The 22163-nt window shown below is 39.8% G+C and overlaps 1 protein-coding gene across 50 annotated transcripts in view; it reads right to left on the bottom strand.

The window, feature by feature from the left end:
- The window catches only part of MAP4K4 (mitogen-activated protein kinase kinase kinase kinase 4), a 193605-nt gene that overhangs the window by 89532 nt on the left and 81910 nt on the right, over positions 1-22163 (bottom strand). For all 50 annotated transcript variants that reach the window (XM_063695632.1, XM_063695635.1, XM_063695646.1 and 47 more), the window contains one exon: positions 11408-11464. In XM_063695632.1, the coding sequence (XP_063551702.1) occupies positions 11408-11464 (57 nt within the window). The remainder of the gene's footprint in view (positions 1-11407; positions 11465-22163) is intronic.

The following is a 22163-nucleotide window of genomic DNA, read 5'->3' as shown; positions in this document are numbered from 1 at the left end:
AGCCAAGGGTGGCAGCACAGAGGCTGTGGTGAGAAGGGTCAGATTTGTATCTGTTTGTTCTTACAGACTCTCATAGACTATGAGGAGACCATCAGACTCATTAAAACATATTATGATTTCAAAAATACTAACCAGCAGTTACTAACTTGTAGTCAATATATCCACACCCACTATCTACCAAGATTATTCTGACACAAATGACATAGTTTGAAGGCAGAACCAATAGGATTTCCTGACAGATGAGCCAAGTGGTACAGGACAGAAAGCAAGCAGTCCACCCAGGATGCAAAATCTTTTTGGGCCTGAGCAATGAGGAGGGTGGAGTTGCCACCAACTGAGAAAAGACAAGGCTCCAAGTGCAACAAGCTTATGGGGGAAGAACAGGAACTCACATGAGACATGTTGAGTTTAGGCTATCGGACTTCCAAGTAGAGATGCTGACGAGGCAGGTGATACATCAATGCAGCACTCAGGAGAGGTATCTGTTTAGTCCTGAGGCCTGACACCATCCCTAAAAAAGGCAGCTTACAAGGTTGGCCTTTGGCTGGCATCTGGGATTTTGATCTGGGTAGGGTTTCCACCACTCCCAGAACTGGTAAGAGTGGCTCACTGTACCTAGAATGCGGTTTACGCCAAACACCTATTTTCTTTTTGGAAGTCTGAAATTTTGGGTGCATGCTAGGCAGAGGCTGCTTGTACTGCCATCCCCAAATAAAAATTCAATGCACTGAGTCTCTAGCAAGCTTCTTTGGTAGACAATATTTCATACGTGCCATTACGGCTCTGATGGAGGAAGTAAACAGGGCCTATGTGACTGCACTAGGATAGGACTCTGGGAAGTCTGTGCCTGAATCCCTTCAGACTTCCTTCCACGTGCCTGTTCTCTAGCTGAATTTGCTCTGGATCCTGTCATTGTGCTATAAATCACAGCGGAGAGTACATCTCTTTGCTGGAATCGAAATTGAGGATGGTCTTAGGGACCTCCAACACGACATTCTTTTCTATGCATTTACAGGGAATGGAAGCAAGAATGGGAAGTGTCAAGATAAAAAACAAAACTTTGCATGTACAGCTGCCCAAAGCTGAAAGGAATAAAGAAAGAGGAGGAAAGAAGAAAGCAGCAGCAGCAGCTGGGGAAAGGAGATGGGATGGTGAAAGGACAGTATCCATTTTTTTTAAAAAAACAGCAATTTAGATTATACAAAATTTGTTGGGTGATTTTTTTTACTCAACCATTTATTTTACTTAGAAAAAATGCCTTTGGATCACAAAATGATGAAATTAAGAAACTGTGGATATTCAATCTGCTTGAAAAATGCTCATTAACAACTACAAAGATCATCCTTTCACAGCAAGTTTTAATTTACCAAGAGATCAAGAATAGTTATTCCTAAAGCATAATTAATCTTTCTATTCCACCCCAGGGCTGAGAATAGTGTTTTTAAGACTAAGTGTTCAGTACTTGTTTAAACAAATGAATTAGTGCAACTCCATGAACAGCATTAAAAACAAAAACAAAAAACCTACAAACCATGGTTTACATTTGCCATTTCCAGTCCCAACGAACCAAAATTATATCTGAACAAAGCAATTAGTAGTCATATTTTCAATAAGAATATGATACTTCTCTCTATTCCTTTTTAATATTTAAAACTAGCCTACAAATTAGTAAATGTATGATTATTAAAATATAGTAGCACATAAATATTAATATAAAGGCTGTCTCTAATCTTTTAAAAGGGACACTATGTATATTTTTTGCTACTGCTCAAAACACTTTCGGAAATTCTCCTTTAAAACTGCCTTTTGGCCAGGTGTGGTCCCTCACGCCTATAATCCCACCACTTTGGGAAGCCAAGGCAGGACTGCTTGAGCCCAGGACTTTGAGACCAACCTGGGAAACACAGGGAGACCTGGTCTCTACAAAAAATTTTAGTCCCAGTTACTCGGGAAGCTGAGGTGGGAAGATCTCTTGAGCCTGGGAAGTTGAGGCTGCAGTGAGCCATGATCACACCACTGCACTCCAGCCTGGGGGATGAAACAAGATTCTGTCTCAAAAAATTATTATTATTATTATTTTTTTTTTTAAGGAGAAGAACAACAAGAACTGCCTTTTGTCTTGGGGCATTCTTTAGAAAGAGCAAATATATGCTAAGCACCACCCATGTGAATGAAGGGTGCTGTCATGAACCTAGAAGGGCTGAGATAATCCTACAAGAGGGTATGATCTAGAATAGAAAAACATACACATAAATGAACATGTGGCCACTGTTCTCTAGCTAACGATTAAAACAGCAGAAGAATCAGCAGGGCTCAGTGGCTCACATCAGCAGTCCTAGCACTTTGGGATGGCCAAGGCAGGAAGACATCTTGTGCCTAGGAGTTTGAGACCAGCCTGGGTAACACAGTAAGACTTCGTCTCTACGAAAAATTTTAAAAATTAGCTGGGCATGGTGTCACACATCTGTAGTCCCACCTACTCAGGAGGCTGAGGTAGGAGGATCACTTGAGCCCAGGAAGTCCAGGCTGCAGTGAACCCGGATGGTGCCACTGCCCTCCAGCCTGGGCAACAGAGTGAAGCCTATCTGAAAAAACAAAAATCAAAAACGAAACCAAAAAAAACCCCACACACATATACAGCAGAAGAAGACAGTTCACAGGGCAAAGGTAGTTATCAAAGGACCAAACAGTGATGGCCGTAACCACAGAGGGGCTGAAGAAAGAGCCTGCAAGGAAGAAAGACAAGGAGAAAAGGATTGCCACAGGTGGAGGCAGGCAGGTGGAGAGTGGATCATTTGAGTAAGTGGCTGAGGAGGGTATTGGGAGTGTTAAAAAGTCTTCAGCAAAAGTGATACTTTAATGTCTTTAATAAGGAGAAGGTAACAAGTAAACTCACATTTACTATGTAAAAACTAATAGACTACATACTTGACATTAATTTTAATTCTGACAAAAGCCTATGAAGTAGGCATTATTCCATTTTACAGATGAGGAAACTGAGCTTTATCATGCTTAAAAATATGTATTGCTGTCTTCGGGAAAAAGGCAGGATATGACTACTAAATAATGAGGTTAACTGCCTAGGAGGCTCATACACTATAAATTCACCTTGAAAATTATTTATGGGCCTCAAATTTATGCTCCTGGGAAAGATGAGCAAAAGATTAAATCATTTTTATTAGTTCAGTGACAATTCTAAAAATGAAACCCAGAAATGTACTCACTCCTAACCACTCCAATAATTTTCTTTCCTAGAGGGATGAAATTTAAGTGTGAAAGTAAGAAAGAGGTCTTGCTGTTATTTATGATTAATGTTAGCATCTAAAATGTAAATATTTGTGATTATAAAAGATGAGAATGACATGGAAAATTATAAATATTGCAATAGAAGACTGTTTTCTTGGACAATGAAACCAATAGTGTGTATCTACTATGTTTTCTCCAAGTGCACGGAACTCATGCAACCACCAAAAATGGAACACCCTATTTAATTCATCAAATATTTGAGTGTTTACTACTTATATAGCATTGCATCTTGTTAGGCACCACTACTTTAAAACCCAAATACAGAATACCACTGCTACACTCCTGTAGTGAACTGGGAGATGTAGTGTAATAAAAGCAAGTCCAGGACTCTATTGTGACTTTAGACAGGTCAAGCACCTCTCTGAATTCCAACAGTCGTCATCCATAAATAAAGTGAAGACTTTTCAACATGAAAAATGTAAAACATCAGAAGCATAAAGCTAACCTAGTCTTAACCTTCCTCTGCTTACTGACTTATTAAATGGGTTAAAACAGCAAGAGAGAATTTTCGTATTTTGTATTTTTATATTACTCTACACCAAGTGTTCTCAATGGGGTGATACTGTCCTCAAGAAAATTTACTACTTTTAAGACATATATACAGTACATAAACATATATACAGTTATATACAGATATACAGTGTATCTGTACTATTACAATTTCACAGGGAATGATTAGAAGGGCGGGTGCTGTGGCTCATACCTGTAAATCCCAGCACTTTGGGAGGCCGAGACATGAGGATTGCTTGAGCCCAGGAGTTCGAGACCAGCCTGGGCAACACAGCAAGACCCCATCTCTCAAAAAAAAAAAAAAATTATTATAGGTGGCACACTCCTGTAGTCCCAGCTACTCAGGAGGCTGAGATGGGGGGGGATCATTTGAGTCTAGGAATTTGAGGTACAATGAGCTAGACTTGTGCCACTGCACTCTAGCTTGGGCAACAGAGTAAGACCTTGGTCTCCAAAAAAAAAAAAAAAAACACTAAAAGAATGTTTTAAAAAGCTTCGTAGGGAGGAGACAGTGAAAAAAACGGAAGGTTGAAAAAAACTGCTGTAATATATGAGGATACAGTGGAACTATTAGTTCTCAAAATCACTATACTTGTTAAAATAAATCAATAATTAAATAAAATGTAGTTGATTTTAACTGATTTTAAGAGCTTTTCTTCAAGGTCTTGTCTTGTACCAGTATTTAAAAAATAAATAAATAAATAAACTTGTGGCCTTTTATCTATCTACACAAGGCTGAGTAAGGAAATCAACCCAAATTGGGAAGTTAAAATTTAATCAAAGATCATTCAAATCAGGTTAAAAGTTGTTTAAGGTAAGAAAATACCAGACGAGGAAATTTAGCATCCCACAAACGTGGCACATTAGTTTTTCTCTCAGTAGCTAAGGGAAAAGAAGAAGATAAGGAGGGAGGGGGCGGTGCAGGAGGGGGATACAGACTGTCAAAAACTGGTAACATTTCTGGCTCACCCTGACAACGTTGAATGATCCTGTGGTAAGTCTGCCAGAGTCATGCAAAGCACAGGGAGAAAGTGCCACCAGCTCCCTAAAACAGAAGAAGCCAGTACGAAGCTGTAAGGCCTGTAGCATTTAGCTGGCCTCTGAGGAATAACAGAATAGAACAATAGGTCCCACAGGCCAAGAGATCTCTCCTTCCCTTCCTTTTGTTTTTATTTTCAGTCTAGACAAGACCAACACATTCATTACATTGTGCTCCCCTCCAAATGAAAAGGGTAAAATTGTTCAGTGTTACATGGCCTTGTGTTATCAATGGAATATGCTTGTTTTACTCCCTCGTACCAGAGCATGAACTCCCTGAGAGCAAGGTGTCCTGCCCATGCGTGGTCAGAGCTCAGAAGGCATTCAAAAATCTGTCCATCAGAAGTGACATATATTGCTTAGCTTCTTGTATGGCTCTTGCCTTTCCACATATAATGACAGGCAGAGGCCAGATTCTTACTTGGCTGCTCTAGGAAGGGCTTTTACACAGCTTTTACTTCCACATATCCATGGAACATGGTGCTAGGAATACTGGAAGATGCTCAATCTGCCAACTGGCTCCCAAAAGACATCATGCCCAATATCTTCCCAATCCCTAAGTAATATGACAGAATTACCATTCACAGACACTGTAGTCTTAACACTGAAAGAAAGTCTGCTCTGACAAATCTGCTAAAAACAAATTTTAAAAAGGAGAAGTGTGGTCAAGATCCATCTATCCTTTAAATTTCAGATCCAACCAGCTCACTCAACAAGCTTACTTAAAAACCTGATGTTTGAAATGGTTATACTTTCACAAGTACAGTAAGTAGGGAATCAAAGATCCAGGTTCTAATTCCTGCAGTGTCTAATTAGCAATGTACTCCTAAGCAGGAAGTATTAGCGTCTCTGAGCTGCAGTTCTTCACCAACAGACAGAAGGGAGTGGGCTCTTTCTTTCCTAAGGCTCCATTAAAGCAGGGGGTTTCAAACTTGAAGGTGCATTAGAATTTTTTGGAGGGCTCCAGTCCAGAGTTTCTGATGCAGTAATCTGGGATGGAACCAGAGGCTACATTTCTAACAAGTTTTCAAGTACTCACAGCAGCTGCTGGTCCAATAGCTACATTTTGAGAATCCCCTGCTTTAACAGCATCCTATGCCCGAGTGGCTGAGAAAAAGGACCACATGTTGGAAAGGCCACTGGACAGGCCAGAAGACTAGATTGGATGCAGCTCTGCTACTCAGTGCTGATGAAATGCAGTCAAACATCATTCATTCCAAAGAGCACCGTTTCATCCCCATCTGACATAAAACACCACATAGTAAGTTTGCCTCTGTTCTCTGTGCATTAACCTAAGAAATGTTTGTCCTTGATTTATCCAAAGCAAAGGGCCAAAATAACTTCAGAAAAATCTTAAACTTCTCCCCTCCATGTCTATTTTAAGTAGTAATATTATTATAATACTGTGAACTTTATATTCACTGAACATAAAAATGAGTTGTTTTATCAGGAACATAAAAATGTGTTGTTTTATATATTTTCAGTATAAGAGAAAAGACAAAGAAATATAAGATATACAAGACAGAAGAAATTAAGAAATTCTGGTTTTTGAAAAAATGTACTTCTTAGCTCTGTCTACTCAAAGGGCCTAGAAGCAGTAATACCTCAGTAGCAATGAGCATACTTAGCATCCAGATATTAGTCTCCAAATATATTTCCCACTCAACAGAACTAAGGCTCCTCAGAGGAGAGTATTCCATGTCTTGGTAGGTAAGTTTCAAATATCTACTTGTTCCAGAAAACAAGGAAGTACTCAAAAACTAATAGTGGCACGTCAAAAGGCCACAGACTCCACTGGGGGCCCATTGGGTTCATGTCAAACGCTCTCACTGGCAAATATGGTACAACTTGATTATGTAATAATAACAGCTGTAACTGATGGAAACCACTCATGTCCACAGGAATATCCAGACAAAGAGAGAAGGGAAGGGGTAGGTAGGAAACTCTTCTACATACTGTTGTTGACTAATAAATACAAAAGGAAGAACGTAAAATCATCATTTTGCAATAATAACTAACCTAAGCAAGAATCATTAAATGAATGCCAAAGCCATTAGTTGAAAGGTTGCTCATGAACAGAATATTCACACAGTGCCAAAGTATCACCCTGGAGATAGATTACTTAGGAAATGTAAAACTAATAATGCACCCTTATGGTGGAGAACGCTGGCAGTCACCTCCAAGTGACCCAACTTGGCTTCACTAATAATGGGAAGGCTATGAGTGAAGTGGGCTTCACCTAGAACTGACATACCCCCTGACGTGAGGCAATATGAAGTACCCAATACCACCACTGAGGTGTTCTTGCCAAAAAATATTTAATCTGCATCTAATCAAACCTCTCAACATATTTCCAGTTTACAGGAAATATAGGAGAGAAAGGAACAAGTTAAAGCATAACATGAGGAAACCATCAAATCCAGAATACAGGATACTTTACAAAACAATCTGGCTAAATTCTTACAAAAGTCAATTTTCTTTAAAAAAATAAAATAAAATAAAAATGGAGGCAGGAAAGTAAAGAGAAACTTACTGCTTAAAAATAAGCGATAACTACGTATAGTGCATAAACCTGGACTATGATTCAAAAAGAGTTATAAAAACATTCTTGGCAGAAGCAAAGATATGTGAATGTAGGCTGAACATTAGGTAAAATTTTATGATACGTAGAAGACTGTCTTTAAGACAAGCATGCTCAAGTATTTTCAGGTGAAGTGTCATGGTGATAGCTGTAATTATTTTCAATAACAGTACACACACACAAACAAAATGTTAACAAATGTTGAATATAAGTGAAGAGCCGAGAGTGTTCATTCTTTCAACAGCTGTGGATGTATGAACTTTTTCATAATAAAAAGTTAGGAGACACTATTAAAATGCAAAATAAAATTCTGTTCTCAGAGACAAACCTCACTCAAAGAGTTTATGAACTCCAAGTTGAGCAATCACTGGTAAAAGCAATCATTTGCCTTGCTTTGTTTTGTGCATGTACTTAAGTTATAATATTGTACTATAGTTATGCAAGATTTTATCAGGAAAACTGAATGAACAGTACATGAGACCTCCCTATACATTTTTCTGTAAATCCTCTGTCATTATTTAAAACAAAAACAAAAACAAACCACATTATAGATCTGCTGTCCTAATACTATCCACTTTGAGCACATCCTTAATCTGTTCCTTAAACCCTTCCCAAAACCAATCAGATAAAAGACATGCTTTCCCTAAAAAGAGCCTTTCAAAATCCTAAGGATAGTCAATTCTTAATACAGCTAAAGTACTCACACACAAAATTTGAAGAGAACTTGACATCTCTTGCAAATAAATGCCTCCCCACTTCCAGACCCCTTGGTTTCCTCCATAGTCCCTTGTCACCTCACCCCAGGATGAAATCTGTAATTCTCAGCTGGTTCTGTTTTCCAGATTCACATAATCAAGTAAAGCAAGTGAAGTGCGCCCACATCTTTGCATTGTCTGCAGCCAGCTCTAGAGCTAGATTCATTCAGCCTGCCAACAACTGACAGCTCGGGAGAAGAGCAGCCACACCATTCAATTTCCCACACCTGCTGCAATTCTTGCCTTCTGGGCCTGAGGAATAACTGGTGGCCTGGTAACTGCCTCTCACTTTCACCTAAAGAGTCAGAACAAATCTGTGATTTTTCCCAAAAACAAGTATTTGCACCTTTTTGCTCCTGAGATGAAACTAAGTGGAGGTAAAAAAAAAAAAAAAAAAAAAAAAAAAAAAAAAAAACACACCATGAAGAGTCCTGTTCTCATCAAGAGAACCCGCTCCAACAGCCCCTCCTGCTGGAGTTGGAACCAGAAGCACATGCTGCAAAATCTCTCTCACTCAGCCTGCTCCCCACTTGCTCCCAGGTCCCAGCCAGGCAACTGCCTACAACTGCACAAGAGGAGCTAAGAGGAGCTTTGACATGCAGGCTTGGCAAGGGCATGTTTTCCAGGCTGCCTGCTGTACATGGCCCTCTATCCATAAGCAACACTTACTATGGGCAATGACTGTGCCCCATGCTACAGCAAAGGTCACTGTATGAAAACAGCACACAAGAAACATGGACAATATGGTAAATAGTTGATTGTGTTTGTATAATACTTATTTGAGGACTCACCATCTGGTTTTCATTTTACCTGAATACATGGGTTTTGCAATCATTGCTTTTAAAGGAGTCCCAAAACTACTTATATCATGCATGTGTCCAACATTGCCTGATTTTTCAGGCAAGAAAATACCTTTTGTACACAACTCAACAAAAGTGGGATACAAAAGCATCCATTACACATATCGGTATGTATTTTATAGCTATGTTCACAGAAACATGATTGAAAGGAAATACACCGAAGCACTAACAACAGCTATCATAAGGTAGCAGAGGGCCAGACGCGGTGGCTCACACCTGTAATCCCAGCACTTTGGGAGGCTGAGGCGGGTGAATTGCTTGAAGTCAGGAGTTCAAGACCAGCCTGGCCAATATGGTGAAACCCTGTCTTACTAAAATACAAAAATTAGCTGGAGGTGGCAGTGGGAGCCTGTAATCCCAGCTACTACAGATGCTGAGGCAGGAAAACTGCTTGCACCCAGGAGGTGGAGGTTGCAATGAGCAGAGATTGCACCACAGCACTCCAGCCTGGGTGACAGAGTGAGACTCCATCTCAAAAAATAAGAAGAAGAAAGAAGAAGAAGAAGAAGAAGAAGGAGGAGGAGGAGGAGGAGAAGGAGGAGAAGGTGGCAGTAAGTATAAGGATTTAACTTTTTCTTTATATTTTCCTATATTTTACACTTCTTTTTTTTACAGTGATCACATATTGCACACTTATAATCAGAGCCAGGCTTAGGTGAAGAAGAGCTCTACAGAGAAGGCAAACCACATTTAGATTCCATTAGAGATGTGAAAGAGGACGTATCCTGACCGGCCACAACAGCTGTGTCAGGGGAGGCAGCACAGGTTGAATGACACTACAAGAGTGAACTCTCAGTTCATAAAATTCCAAAAGATTACATTTAAAATTGTACCTACAAGTCTGCCAGTAAACAAGTCAAAAAGTGTGTTAATAAATATGCAAAGACCGTATTTTCCAGCAACACCACCCCCAACACAGCACCGGCAAGATGCACAGCATTCGGAATGGAGACTCTGGTAGGAAGGTGGTATTGATCATTCCATTCACAAAGAGGGTACTTCATAAATAGTTCAACTACTGTATTTAAATTATAATAAGCAAGAAGTTACTATTCCTTCAGTAAAATGTAAAATCATCTTAAAATAATATTTTATTGGAAAGCATCCAATTTCCCACTGAGCTGTACACCAAGATAGGATCACTATAATACAACAGAATAGTCTACATCAGAGTATGTCAAGGAGAATCTTTTGGCCATTCAACTAAGCAACGGTACATTTTCATTTTAAAGTACCCATTATTCTCTTTAACAGAGAAAAGAGAGTGGTCACCTCATAAAATGTCACATCTTCAAATACTTATGGAAGGCTCTATCAGTTGTCCTGTGGTCCAGAGACAACAGTGTTTTCCAATTCTTACTGACAAATACCCATGCTGAAGATGACCATGTTGTCAGAGACCCAGCAGAGAGCAAGGCAAAGGAGGAGATTTTGCTCTCTGGATAGCACACTAGAGATCAGGTTAGCCATTATCTCCCTTGACAGACCCCAGACTTGGGGAAATTATGGCTGGATTTAAAGTTATCCCACATCTCCAATGCTGCTAGTGAACTCTATTTCTAGAATCTGTGAAATATGATATTGAATCCTACTCATAACTAGGCAAGTTAGGGGCAAACATGAGCATAAAGTAAAATTTCAGATAAAAATAATTTAAAATGAAATGGATTTAGTTCATTATAACCTATTACTATTTTTAAAGAATTTAAATATGGGCTCGTGCATATATTACATGCACACACACGGGCACACGTACACTTACTTTCTGTCTCGGTCACGTTCTCCTCTTTCCCATCTAAAGCTGCACAGTAAATCCTCATGCGACCATTTCAAGAACTATTTTTTGCTACTAAATTTTGCCAACAATCTGCTCAGCATTCTAGCAGATGTTTCTGTTTTCCAACCTCTGGGAACTTGGCTGGGTCTGTTTTCCTCCCCCATGTTAAAAATAAAAGAAATGGCACAAATGTGGCCTAATACCCTAGAGAAGCTTTTCTCCACTCGAAACCCTCAATCTCCCTATTCATGTGACCTCCATGATCCCTTTTCAAATTTTTTCTTTTCCATTAGAGAAGATGTTTCCAATTATGTCCCATTACGTTGCCAAGGATGACATCACTCAGATGTGTGTGTGCACTGCGTGTGTTTTGAGAAAATGCTACTGCCTTTTAGTTACTTGGAGACCGTGTACTACAATTTAGGCCAACTAGTCCACTGGACCTATGAAGCCACAATGTCACAGGAGGGCAATTTGTTCAAGTAATCAGATTTTCCAAACAGAGTAATACTCTATGTTGTTGGGGGAATCTTTGTCTTCCATCTAACATTATTTAAAAACGTGTGTGACTCAATCTTACCTCAGTGACATCCATAACTTTGATGGCTGCCAACTGACCCGTTTTAACATGTCGACCCTGAAAAACAGAAAAAACAGATCAAAAATCAGCACCAATTTTTTTGCACAATCATTAGAACAAAATGGCTGAAGTTTCCAACAAATCGTATCTCATCTATACTTATCTCTGACTAACCAAAAGTGATGACGAAATAGTCCTGTGCTCTCCAATATAACAATATGGTTTATAATGAACCACATTTAATAAGCAAGACAATTCGTTGAACAAATGAGTTTTTGATAAAGCATCAATTACTTCTTTCCTTCACAGGTTTAATTTACATAACACTATCTCAAAGAAACTTTTTTTTTCTCTAAGGATTTAACTTTTTCTTTATATTTTCCTATATTTTACACTTCTTTCCTTCACAGGTTTAATTTACATAACACTATCTCAAAGAAACTTTTTTTTTCTACAAATCATGTTGGCCATCCTTTCCTTCTTAACTTGCTACAGGAAAAAAAAAATGACCCCCAAAAAACCCTCTAGACTTTGTATTGTCAAAAATGGATAACTGTAATTTTTCCCTGTGTATTCCCAATACCCATTACTTTATTTCACAAGAATTACACTGAAAGTCTTCTTTGAAGCTCTCCTGCAGTCCCAATGTAGGGACTGCAAGAAAGAAACAAGCTAAAGCATAACATGACGAAACTATCAAACAAATTCATTTTTTAAAATTATTTCCCTCCTCCCACCAACTTCTTTATACACTTCTTTAAAATTCTGGGATTTTTTTTAAGTGTATAAAGAAGTCGGGGGGATGAGGGAGATAGGTTTCTTACAGTTGTATTATAATGCGTCACCTGGAATCTAAAATCCTATAACCCATTTATATCACTAGATACCAGACATACTTGATATCATTTTCCTTTCACCCAGATGAGGAGTACTGGGTTTAATTACTGTCAGTCTTGTTACTCTCTACCCACTCTTTGCAATGCCCTGCTGGTCATTTCTCAGGCCAGTAGCAAAGAGCATCCAGATATGCTGAGTATGATCTACTTAACAACTTTGTGAGAAATGGTCCTTCTGCAACAGATGTAAAACAGAAAGAACATCCCCATATTTTCCAAAAGCCTGTCCCTCTTCTGTCTCATGACTTAAAGAGTTGTGAACTTTGAAACTTTAAATCTGAGGAGAGTCTGTGTAGGAACTCAAGTTACAACTTGGACAAAGCAACTCTATGAAAATGACACTGTATTACAACTATGACACTGAGTAACTGTACCTGGGTAAGACACCGCTTGGTGTGCCTCAGGCTCCTATCTATATAAGTGAGATCATAGTAGTGCCCACTTCATAGGGCTTCTGTGTACAATAAATGGGGCACAAAGAACATTGTGTGGCACATGGTCAGTGGTCAAGCACAACCCTGGAACCTTGTTTCCCTAAATTAATGATAGCTCCTATAGTTGTGACTGCCAACACAACCTAAAACCAAATGATGATTTTCTTGAACCCAAGAAGAAAGAGTAGAATTTCAGAGGATATAGTATTAAGTGATCCTCTCATACTTTCCACATAAGCGTACAAAGTTCATCTCCTTGGCAACTAACCAACCTTCAAACCTGTTATTCACCCCCTGCAGTGAGTTTATTTCCAAATTACTAAAGCATATTTCTCGCTGACAGAAACCAAATGATGAGGGAAAATGTCACACGCACTGTCCTGGCTTTCCTTCTTTTCAAGAGGGTAATTAAGTATGCTGCATTGGGAATGTGTTAGTAAAATGTTGGGGATGGAAGGGTCTTCTGAGTATCTGATATGGTAACACCTAAGATCCCTACAAATCAAGAAAATCCACGGGTCTATGAAAAAGCCTCCTCAGACATTTGTAGAGTAGTATCTTTTTTTTTCTTTTTTCAAACAAATCTTAACATAAATAAAGCCATAAGGAGCAACAGAAAATGGTCTATGCTTCCCTCTATGCCTGAACTCAAGACCACAAGTGTGTATCCTCAAGACTTAGTCAGAAAGTGGCATAAAAGCTGAGAACTGTGAATTCACTCAGCATCTGCTTTATAAAAAACATGAGTTTCCCTTACTAAGGGAATAGAGTATCAGGAACTAAAAACTAATCAATTATTTTTGTGATGAGGCCAGACCATGTGACAGCATCAGTCTTCATTATCACTTACTAGGTCTCCAAATTAGATCCATTTTAAATTTAAACCAGAAAATCATCTAAGAATTCTGCCTTCCTCCTTCCAAACAAGACACTGTACCGGGAAAAATTAATCTGGGACCCAGGCAGCTTTGAGCTCTCTTTCCCTTGTCCATCACCCCATCACTCTATTTCCTCAGGAAAGTTGCTTAAGTTCTAGGAGTTTCCAACCCCATGTTCAGGTGCTTCGCCCCCGTTCTAGAGTCAGGCAGGTGGTAGATAAAGTGCAGAGAGTCTATAAGGCCCTAGCCCTGACCCTGACACCCAGTGGGCTCTTGGCAGGGATTCATCCTCATTCCACTCCAACAAAGGCCCATGCTGATTTCCTTGCTCCTTTCTCCTTGCAGACTGCAATTGTCTCAAATGTAGTCAATGTAGGCCCATTTCTAATTTTTGAAAGGAACGGCCAATATAAGGGGAGGGAATAAGGTGCTAAAATAATGTACTTCTCTATTTAAAAAAAAAAAAAAAAAAAAAAAAAGGCCAGGTGAAGTGGCTCACGCCTATAATCCCAGAACTTTGGGAGGCCAAGGCAGGTGGATCACCTGCGGTCAGGAGTTCAAGACCAGCCTGACCAACATGGTGAAACCCCGAATCCACCAAAAATACAAAAATTAGCCCAGTGTGGTGGCGTGCACCTGTAATCCCAGCTACTCAGGAGGCTGAAACAGGAGAACTGCTTGAACCCAGGAGGTGGAGGTTGCAGTGAGCTGAGATCGTGCCACTGCACTCCAGCCTGGGTGACAGAGTGAGACTCTGTCTCAAAAAAAAAAAAAAAAAGCAAACTTCTAAATTTGAAACTAATAGTAATCATCTACCTGCTGAGATGGGTCACCTTTGTGTAAAGGAACCAAAATGGCCAGCAAAATAGTCTTGGGAGAAAAACTAAAGCCAGGACTCAATGTACTGAATGTTAATATTCATATAATTGTGTGCTAAGGAAGCTACACCAAGAGTTTTTTAAAGGATAAAAGTTTGCCTGTGATTTATTCAACACTACCCAAGAGGGAATATACTGACTCTCCTCTCAGGGTGGGCTACAAGCTTAAGCCTGCGCTAGCTGGGTGGCCCAACTCACAAGGGAGACCCTTACCACACCTCTCCTGGCATCTCTTTAGCTACGACACACGACCCTCCTTCATACCACCTGAAGGGTATTTAAAGAGAAAATGAAAATGCACGTAACCATAAATGGACTGCATTATGCTGGGAACTTAAGGACACAGGAAAAGGCATTACTCACTGATGTTTGGGGCTAGACATCTATTATATCATCCCATTTTGGCCTCTATAATGTTTCTTAAGGGCTGCTTCATCCAGCCTACTCACTGAAGATGAGCAATAAATCATGTTCCTTCACCTAACTCTGGATTACTGGATCACTCTGGACCCACCTGATGTTGGGTCACTCAAACACCTAACTTGTGCATGGAGAGATTTTGAACTTAATATTTAACAGGGTCTTTTTTTTCCCTTGTATCATCCATTCTTTAAATATGCCAGTAAATTACTTGGTCAGTATTAAACATACATACCTAGCATCCATTTATGAATGTTACTCTCTTGTCCTATTATCTACATTTCTTGGGCACAGTATCCCATCCAGGGATAAAATAAATATAAAATGCCAGATGGCAGAGATTAAAGATTCATGGTTTGCTTTATTTACACAGTACCATGTAAACATTAATGTGTTTATAAGACAATTAGTGATTTAAAAGCCCCCAAATACTATTCACATCTATTTTCTCAACGGATCCTAAAAAATCCTATGAGGGCAACAAAGCAGGTCACTAGCCTGTTCTACAGATGAGAAACTTTGAATTTTCTTCAGTTATCTGCCCACGATACAATGGCAGCAGGATCCCCTTTCCACAGTGATTTTATATACATACTTCAAGAGAGGGACTCCTACTGTTTCTACTAACTCGTCAAATTTCTATCAAAATATTTTGTTTTCAAAGGAACAGCTTAAGTTACTTCCCCTCTATGCTTTTAAGGGTTAGCAGACATAGCATGATTTAGAATTAAAATTTTTCTTCCAATCAACATCATTTCACGTAGCTTGAATGGCTCAAATAACCAGAACCGTTATCCCCTTTGATAGAGCAATCTTCTTAGTTTCTGGTTCATTTTTAGTCTTTAAATTTCAGAAAAATGTATTTTTTTTTTTTAAGAAGAAAACTCAAACTATTCTTAATAGAGGTCCAAGCTGAAGAAAATGGCCTGATTTTCAACTTTCTTTATGTTTCTAACCAAGTCAAAATTGCCACCTCACACTCGAAAAACCATCACACTAGAAAACCCATCCCACATGGTTTTAAATGCAGGGCACTATGGCGGCCTATTTGTCTGCCTCTAATGAAATCTGCCCCTGGCCCATAGAGAGGAGCCTAGAGGTAGAAGAAACAGCATTCAAAAGGAGGCTTTTAAATCCCAAAAGAAAAAGATGCCGGCCGGGTGCAATGGCTCACACCTGTAATCTCAGCACTTTGGGAGGCCAAGGCAGGCGGATCACTTCAGGTCAGGAGTTCGAAACCAGCCTGGCCAACATGGTGAAACCCCATCTCTACTAAAAATACAAAAATCAGCCAGACATGGTGGCGGGCGCCTATAATCCCAGCTACTCGGGGAGGCTGAGACACGACAATCACTTGAATCTGGGAGACAGAGGTTGCAGTGAGCCAAGATCATGCCACTGCACTCCAGCCTGGGTGACAGAGCAAGACTCCAACTCAAAAAAGAAAAAAGAAAAAGAAAGAAATAAAGAAAAAGATGGCAATGTTCCTATCTTCTCAAATGTTCTACTATCACTAAAGGCTAGGTAACTTCATGCTGCATAATCTTTACCTAAACTCCAATTATCCCTTTAAAACACATTTGATGATTAAATATATTCGTTGAGAGGCAAATTCCATTGTCTCATCCATATTAAGAGGAACTCTGAGGAGTGAATAAATTCAAGAAACGAAAAATAGAGCCTTCACCTCAAGACTCCAGTCTGAAGAGATGGTCTAATACCAACCACTCTATCAAAAAGTTTCACCACTCATCCTCCAACCTTCCATCACAGAGCCTTGCTATTAAATGGTGCCACCACCTCACATCTTAGCAAGAAAGTGCACGTGACTCAACAGCACTTTTTCCATTCATAGTGCTTTCTCCCTTAATTTCACCTTTTTCCAGAATCATAAAACTTTTGTACTCATACAGCCTAAGAATAAATAGGAGACAAGGAAAATTTATGATGTTTATGATACTATGTAAGGTAAATATAAACACAGAAGTTAGGAATAACAAATGCCTTCGTGAGGGGTGCACACACACAGCATAAACTCCAGCAAGCATATCCTGTGACACCGGAGAGCATTACAGTCCTGAGGTGGGACTGTAAGAACAGGACACAGGAACCATGTTGGCCCTACTCTTGGGGCAGTTAGTGAACAAGCATTTTATATGCATTGTTGTTTACTCCCCACACAACGCAAGTATCATTATCCTCAACTCACAGATGGAGAAACTAAAGCTCAGAGGGGGCTAGGTTAACAAGCTCAAGAGTCACACCTAGACTGGTTCTCTATACCAGGCTGTGGACCTGGAACAAAAATGACCACAAATGTCCTATTAACCAACTTACATAGGAACTGCCAAGTATACTATTCTATAACATTTTAATAGATATAATCAAACATGGCAATACAGTAACCAATAATAAAAACTTATTTTCAACCCCTGGCCTTTTTCTTCTTGAATAAAGAAAGAACATCCCACAGGAATTGTTTAGGGAACATGAAGGCATGTGTACACACATTCACAAGCCACTGTGGTCCATGGCTTTCTGAAACTGTAAGAGGCTTTTATTTGTTCCCATCTTTATCTCATCATAAATTAATGCTTCCTTTTATCTGCTGAGTTTAATCTGAAACAAAAATTCCAGAGATTAATTACCTGAAATTGGCTTTATATTTGCTTAATAGTGAAGCCTATTAATGCACATCTCAGTAACCTGAAGACTAACTTTAACCAGTGCTCAGGACATGCCCCACACTGCTGAGGAGATAAAACACGGCAATCTGCCTGCAGGGAGCTTATAATTTAAAGAGGTGTTTAAAAACACACATACACACACACACACACACACACACACACACACACACACACACACACGAAGAGCATCACAGAGAAATACCATGCCCTAAAGTACAAACACTTAGGAAAGAAGACAGTGTGAAACCAATTGCTCTGCTTTCACAGCATGTGCAAAAGCAGCTGTTCAGGAAGGACACATCACTATGGGGCTAGTGAGGTGGACCCACCATGGTGGCTGCGGCTGAGCCTTCAAGGATGCCTGGATGGCACTGAAGATCATCAAAGGACAGAACATGGATCTCTCAAGATGTGAGCTGTAAACAATCCTTTCCAAATCCCAGAAGGGGACAGGTTTGAGTTAGCAACTGGCCAGGAAAAAAAGGGTGAGCACAATGATTCCCCCCAAGACTAGAAGCTGTGTCACAAAACCACGTCACACTTCTGCAGACATGCAAGGATGAGAGAAGCTTGTCATACACTGCACATCTAGAAGACACCAGTCTCCCTCACTAAATCAAAAGAGAAGATTCCATGGTGGTGTGACGTGTACCTGCAACAGAAGAGAGAAGACCTGGCTGCTTCTCATTCCCAACCAACTGGGAAGCTTTGTTTCTTGATATTTGTTCGTTGACTTTTTAGTGGTGTGCTGTTGGCTTGGGAGTGTTAATATTTTGGATTTAAAAGATTTACTGGGGGTAAAGTATGTTGCGTTTTTCTATTAGGCATGTCAATTTCAGTAACAAAAATCACTGCCTTTCACCTGTGACATGCAGACTTCCAGGCTCTATCCCAGGCCATAAGAACTGTGTAACTGGGGTATAGGAATCCATGCCTTTTTAAACTAGCATTCTAGTGATTTCTTACACACTCTGAAGTCTGGGAATTACTTCTTCAAGATTATAAGAAAAGTCGCAAACTCAAGTTCTCTTTCCCCTTTCAGACTTACATAGTATTTATTACAATTATATATGCAACTTACTGTCTTAGCTGGGGGTTTGGTGTGTGAAGGTTAGATTCATAACAAGTAAATTCTAATTCTAACAAATATCCTTTTTTTTTTTCCAGAAAAACACATAGCTTATGTTCTGAAATGTCCAAGAATTGAAAGGACAGGCAAGCCTACTTCAACAAAATAGGTGATTTTACAGATTAGAAAGAAATCCCAGAAAGCTAGAAGGACACTCAACTAGTAGCTAAGCCAAACCTGGTCTGTCCATTCTCTCCCCAGAATATCTCATCCACACCATCCACGGTTCAACTTGACAATTCCAACCTACTCCCCTTTCCGAATTTTCTTATTTTTACTAGCAAATATGGAAACCTATGTGACTATGAGCTGAATGGCATGAGTACAGCACTGGGAAATCTACTGACCACTCTTTCCATATCCAACCACCCAAAAGGCAAAGACCAGCTTGACTGGTTGGGCACTGTAAACCCCAAAACCATAGGCCTCACTCATAGGTGTTCTTTTACAAAAAGCATCTGCAAAAAAATCCAAAATTACCTAAGTGGGAGAGCATATTACCCAGACAGCTCTCCAGGAGCCATCTAAGATAAGAAAGCATGTAATCAACCTGAGACAGCTCAGAGTACTTCAGGAAACATCTCGGTCTTCTAGACATCTCCTGGTTGGTACTAGATCATCCCTTCAGACTGGAGTCCTAATAGAGCAGGAGTAAGGAAACATGAGCCCACAGATCCACTGCTGTTCTCATCACGTGCCTCCAGACCCCAAACCAAGCCTAACGTGAGAGGGCTCCTATATGTGCACGTTTCATCCTCATAACTACTATTTCTTATCTACTTCTCCCTTCCTTCTGTGATCAGGGCTGCAGATGAGCAGGCAGGCAAAGAAAGCACATGAATATGTCAGTGCTATCAGTTGGGACTTTCCAAATAAGACAGTGCTTCCATTCCCTAAAGACCTTAAAATCAATATAGAATTATTCCTTTCTTAGGTCGCAGCTACCTTATCTGAAACAACACTCCCTTTAAAGAAAATTATACCTCAATTGCAGGGAATGTGTAGACTTCTATTAAGAATGAAACAGTCAAAATAGACCATATGGTAAGACTTTACCTAATGCCACCACCCACTCCCCAATAAATGAGTCATTTTGCATAGCTGCGTTAGCAGATAACTGAAAGTAAAATAAATTATGCACCGCATCTTTTTTCTTTAAGGAGCCAATCTGGATGGAAATCTTTCTAAACCCTGAATTCTTGAGCACATTAAAGGTACTTTTCTTAATGGCCCAGGGAAATCATTATGAACACTAATTACTATCCAGTCTTTGCAATTAAGGGATAGCCTCCGGGAATATTACGTCAGGCAGTAATATTCTGACTCCAACAAAGAAAGGGCCCAGTCATCTGGGCTCTGCATGCTTGTTCAGTCATTTACAGCTGTGTGCTGTGTTCTAGGACAGATGGCAACCTGTCCTAGGGGGGACCAGACAGCAAGCTCAGTTCCAGTTCGAGGAGCTATCACTGTAGTAAAAATCACCTCTATGTTAGAGAAGTGGAGACAATTTAAATGAGCAGATAATGAAGGGTGCAAGAGAAGAAATCCGGTCACGAGAGTTTACGAGTAATTCTTTCAAAAAGGGTGCTATGGTTTGAATGTCCCCAAAGTTCATGTGTTGAAAACTTGATTAACAATGCAACAGTGTTGGGAGCTGGGGCCTCATGAGAGGTGTAAGGCCAGGAGGGAGGAGTAAAAAGGTTAGTCTAAGAGAGTGGGTTAGTTATGTCCAAAGCAAGTTTATTATAAAAGGGGAAGTTCAGTCCCCTTCCCCCTCCCTCTCACCATGCGATGCCTTCCACGTTATGATGCAGCAAAAAGGCCTTCACCAGACATCAGATGCCAGCCCCTCGACCTTTGGCTTCTCAGCCTCCAGAGTCATGAGCCAATAAATTCCTGTTCATTTAAAGTACTCAGTCTGCGGTGGTCTACTACAGCAGCACAAAATGGACTAAGACAAAGGGGGAGGGAAGATCTGGCTGGGCAGTGGGTCAGGTGGGGAAAACGGGCAGAAGAGTTTTAGAGACATCTGGTGAAGATGCATTACAAAGGATAGCGCCCCTTCCAAGGGTGGTAACAGCCTTGCAGTCTCTACTACAACATCAAGTGTGAGGAACTAAGTTTGAAGAGGGAGACTGGCAAATAAAAAATCATCAACTAAAGGGTCCGAAAAAAGGAATAGCACATGCTTTCTTTCATCAACAGTCAAAGGGCACTGGCAAGTCTTCATGTCAGAGCATCTAAAACAATGGAGATTTCAGATTCTGCAAGCAGCTATCACTAGTATTCACTACACATACGCAGCTGCTCTTTGCTCACTTGAAAAACCCAACTGGCTAAAGACCCAGTAATTTTTGTTTAATAGCAAGAAAAATTTCCCATTTTTTACTATAGGCAAACTTACATATAAAGTTATTCATTTATTTTAGCCACTAAAAAAATACAGTATTCAACAACCAAGTAATTAGTCAATATGGTAATACAAACCATGAAATTCAATCATATGACTCTGTCAAGATACGTTAAAAATACTCTACTCTTGAAGATAATTTAATTCAGCACTAAATAAAAGATCACTAACTGACCAATGAGAAAGGGAGCTCCTCCCAGGTGGCAATCCAATGGACTGTGCCTCTTAATGACCAAGTGGGGAACCCAGGTTACACAAGAAAAACACACCTTGTAAAGCTAGGGCAGATGTAGCACTGGAACCCAAGAGTCAATGATTTCATACGACATCAGAAGACATCACACACAAAATAACTGAGTGGATTTTAATAAAAAGCTTGTTTATTATAATGGCTAAGCATTTATCCAGAACAAAAGACAAAACACAGAATTATGTGGGGTCCCCTTCCTCAATCCCAAGAAGTTTCTCTACATTTCTCCCATGTGACTTCACAGTACACTTGATTCCTCATAATTATATCCACAGTGTAACTTCAATATTGAAATATCACTTCAAGCATCACTAAAGCACTCAAACTGAACTCTTCTCATTGGCTTAGAGAAAAAAATTGAAAGTTTCATACACAAATCAAAAGGCAAGAGATTAAGGGGTGAAAGAGATTCAGATTCCATTATGGGCTCCTCATCCACCCACGGTCCCTTCCACTCACTACCAACTCAACCTTCAATTAAGGTTTCAAACTGATTCTTAACTTCTTTCTCAGCACTTCAAGAAGCTAACTCTAAAATACACTGCCCTTGAACCTACATATATGTACACTATTCATATAAAGTCAACTGTAAGCAGCTTTGTGTGTCCCTGAACTATTGTAAAAACAAGTATAATCTGGTTTGTGAACCTAAACTACTACTGTTGTTGTGTTGCAGCCAGTAGCACGGTTTAGAAGACATATTCCTTTCCTGCACGTGGTCTCTGACAACAGCATTTGTTTTCCTTCTGGTATCCAAAGTCTGTACATAGCTCT

This window comes from Gorilla gorilla, chromosome 12 (genome assembly GCF_029281585.2).
Source record: "Gorilla gorilla gorilla isolate KB3781 chromosome 12, NHGRI_mGorGor1-v2.1_pri, whole genome shotgun sequence".
NCBI classification, from domain to species: domain Eukaryota; kingdom Metazoa; phylum Chordata; class Mammalia; order Primates; family Hominidae; genus Gorilla; species Gorilla gorilla.
The sequence above is the reverse complement of the archived record's forward strand: the minus strand, read 5'-3'. Positions and strand labels throughout refer to the sequence as shown.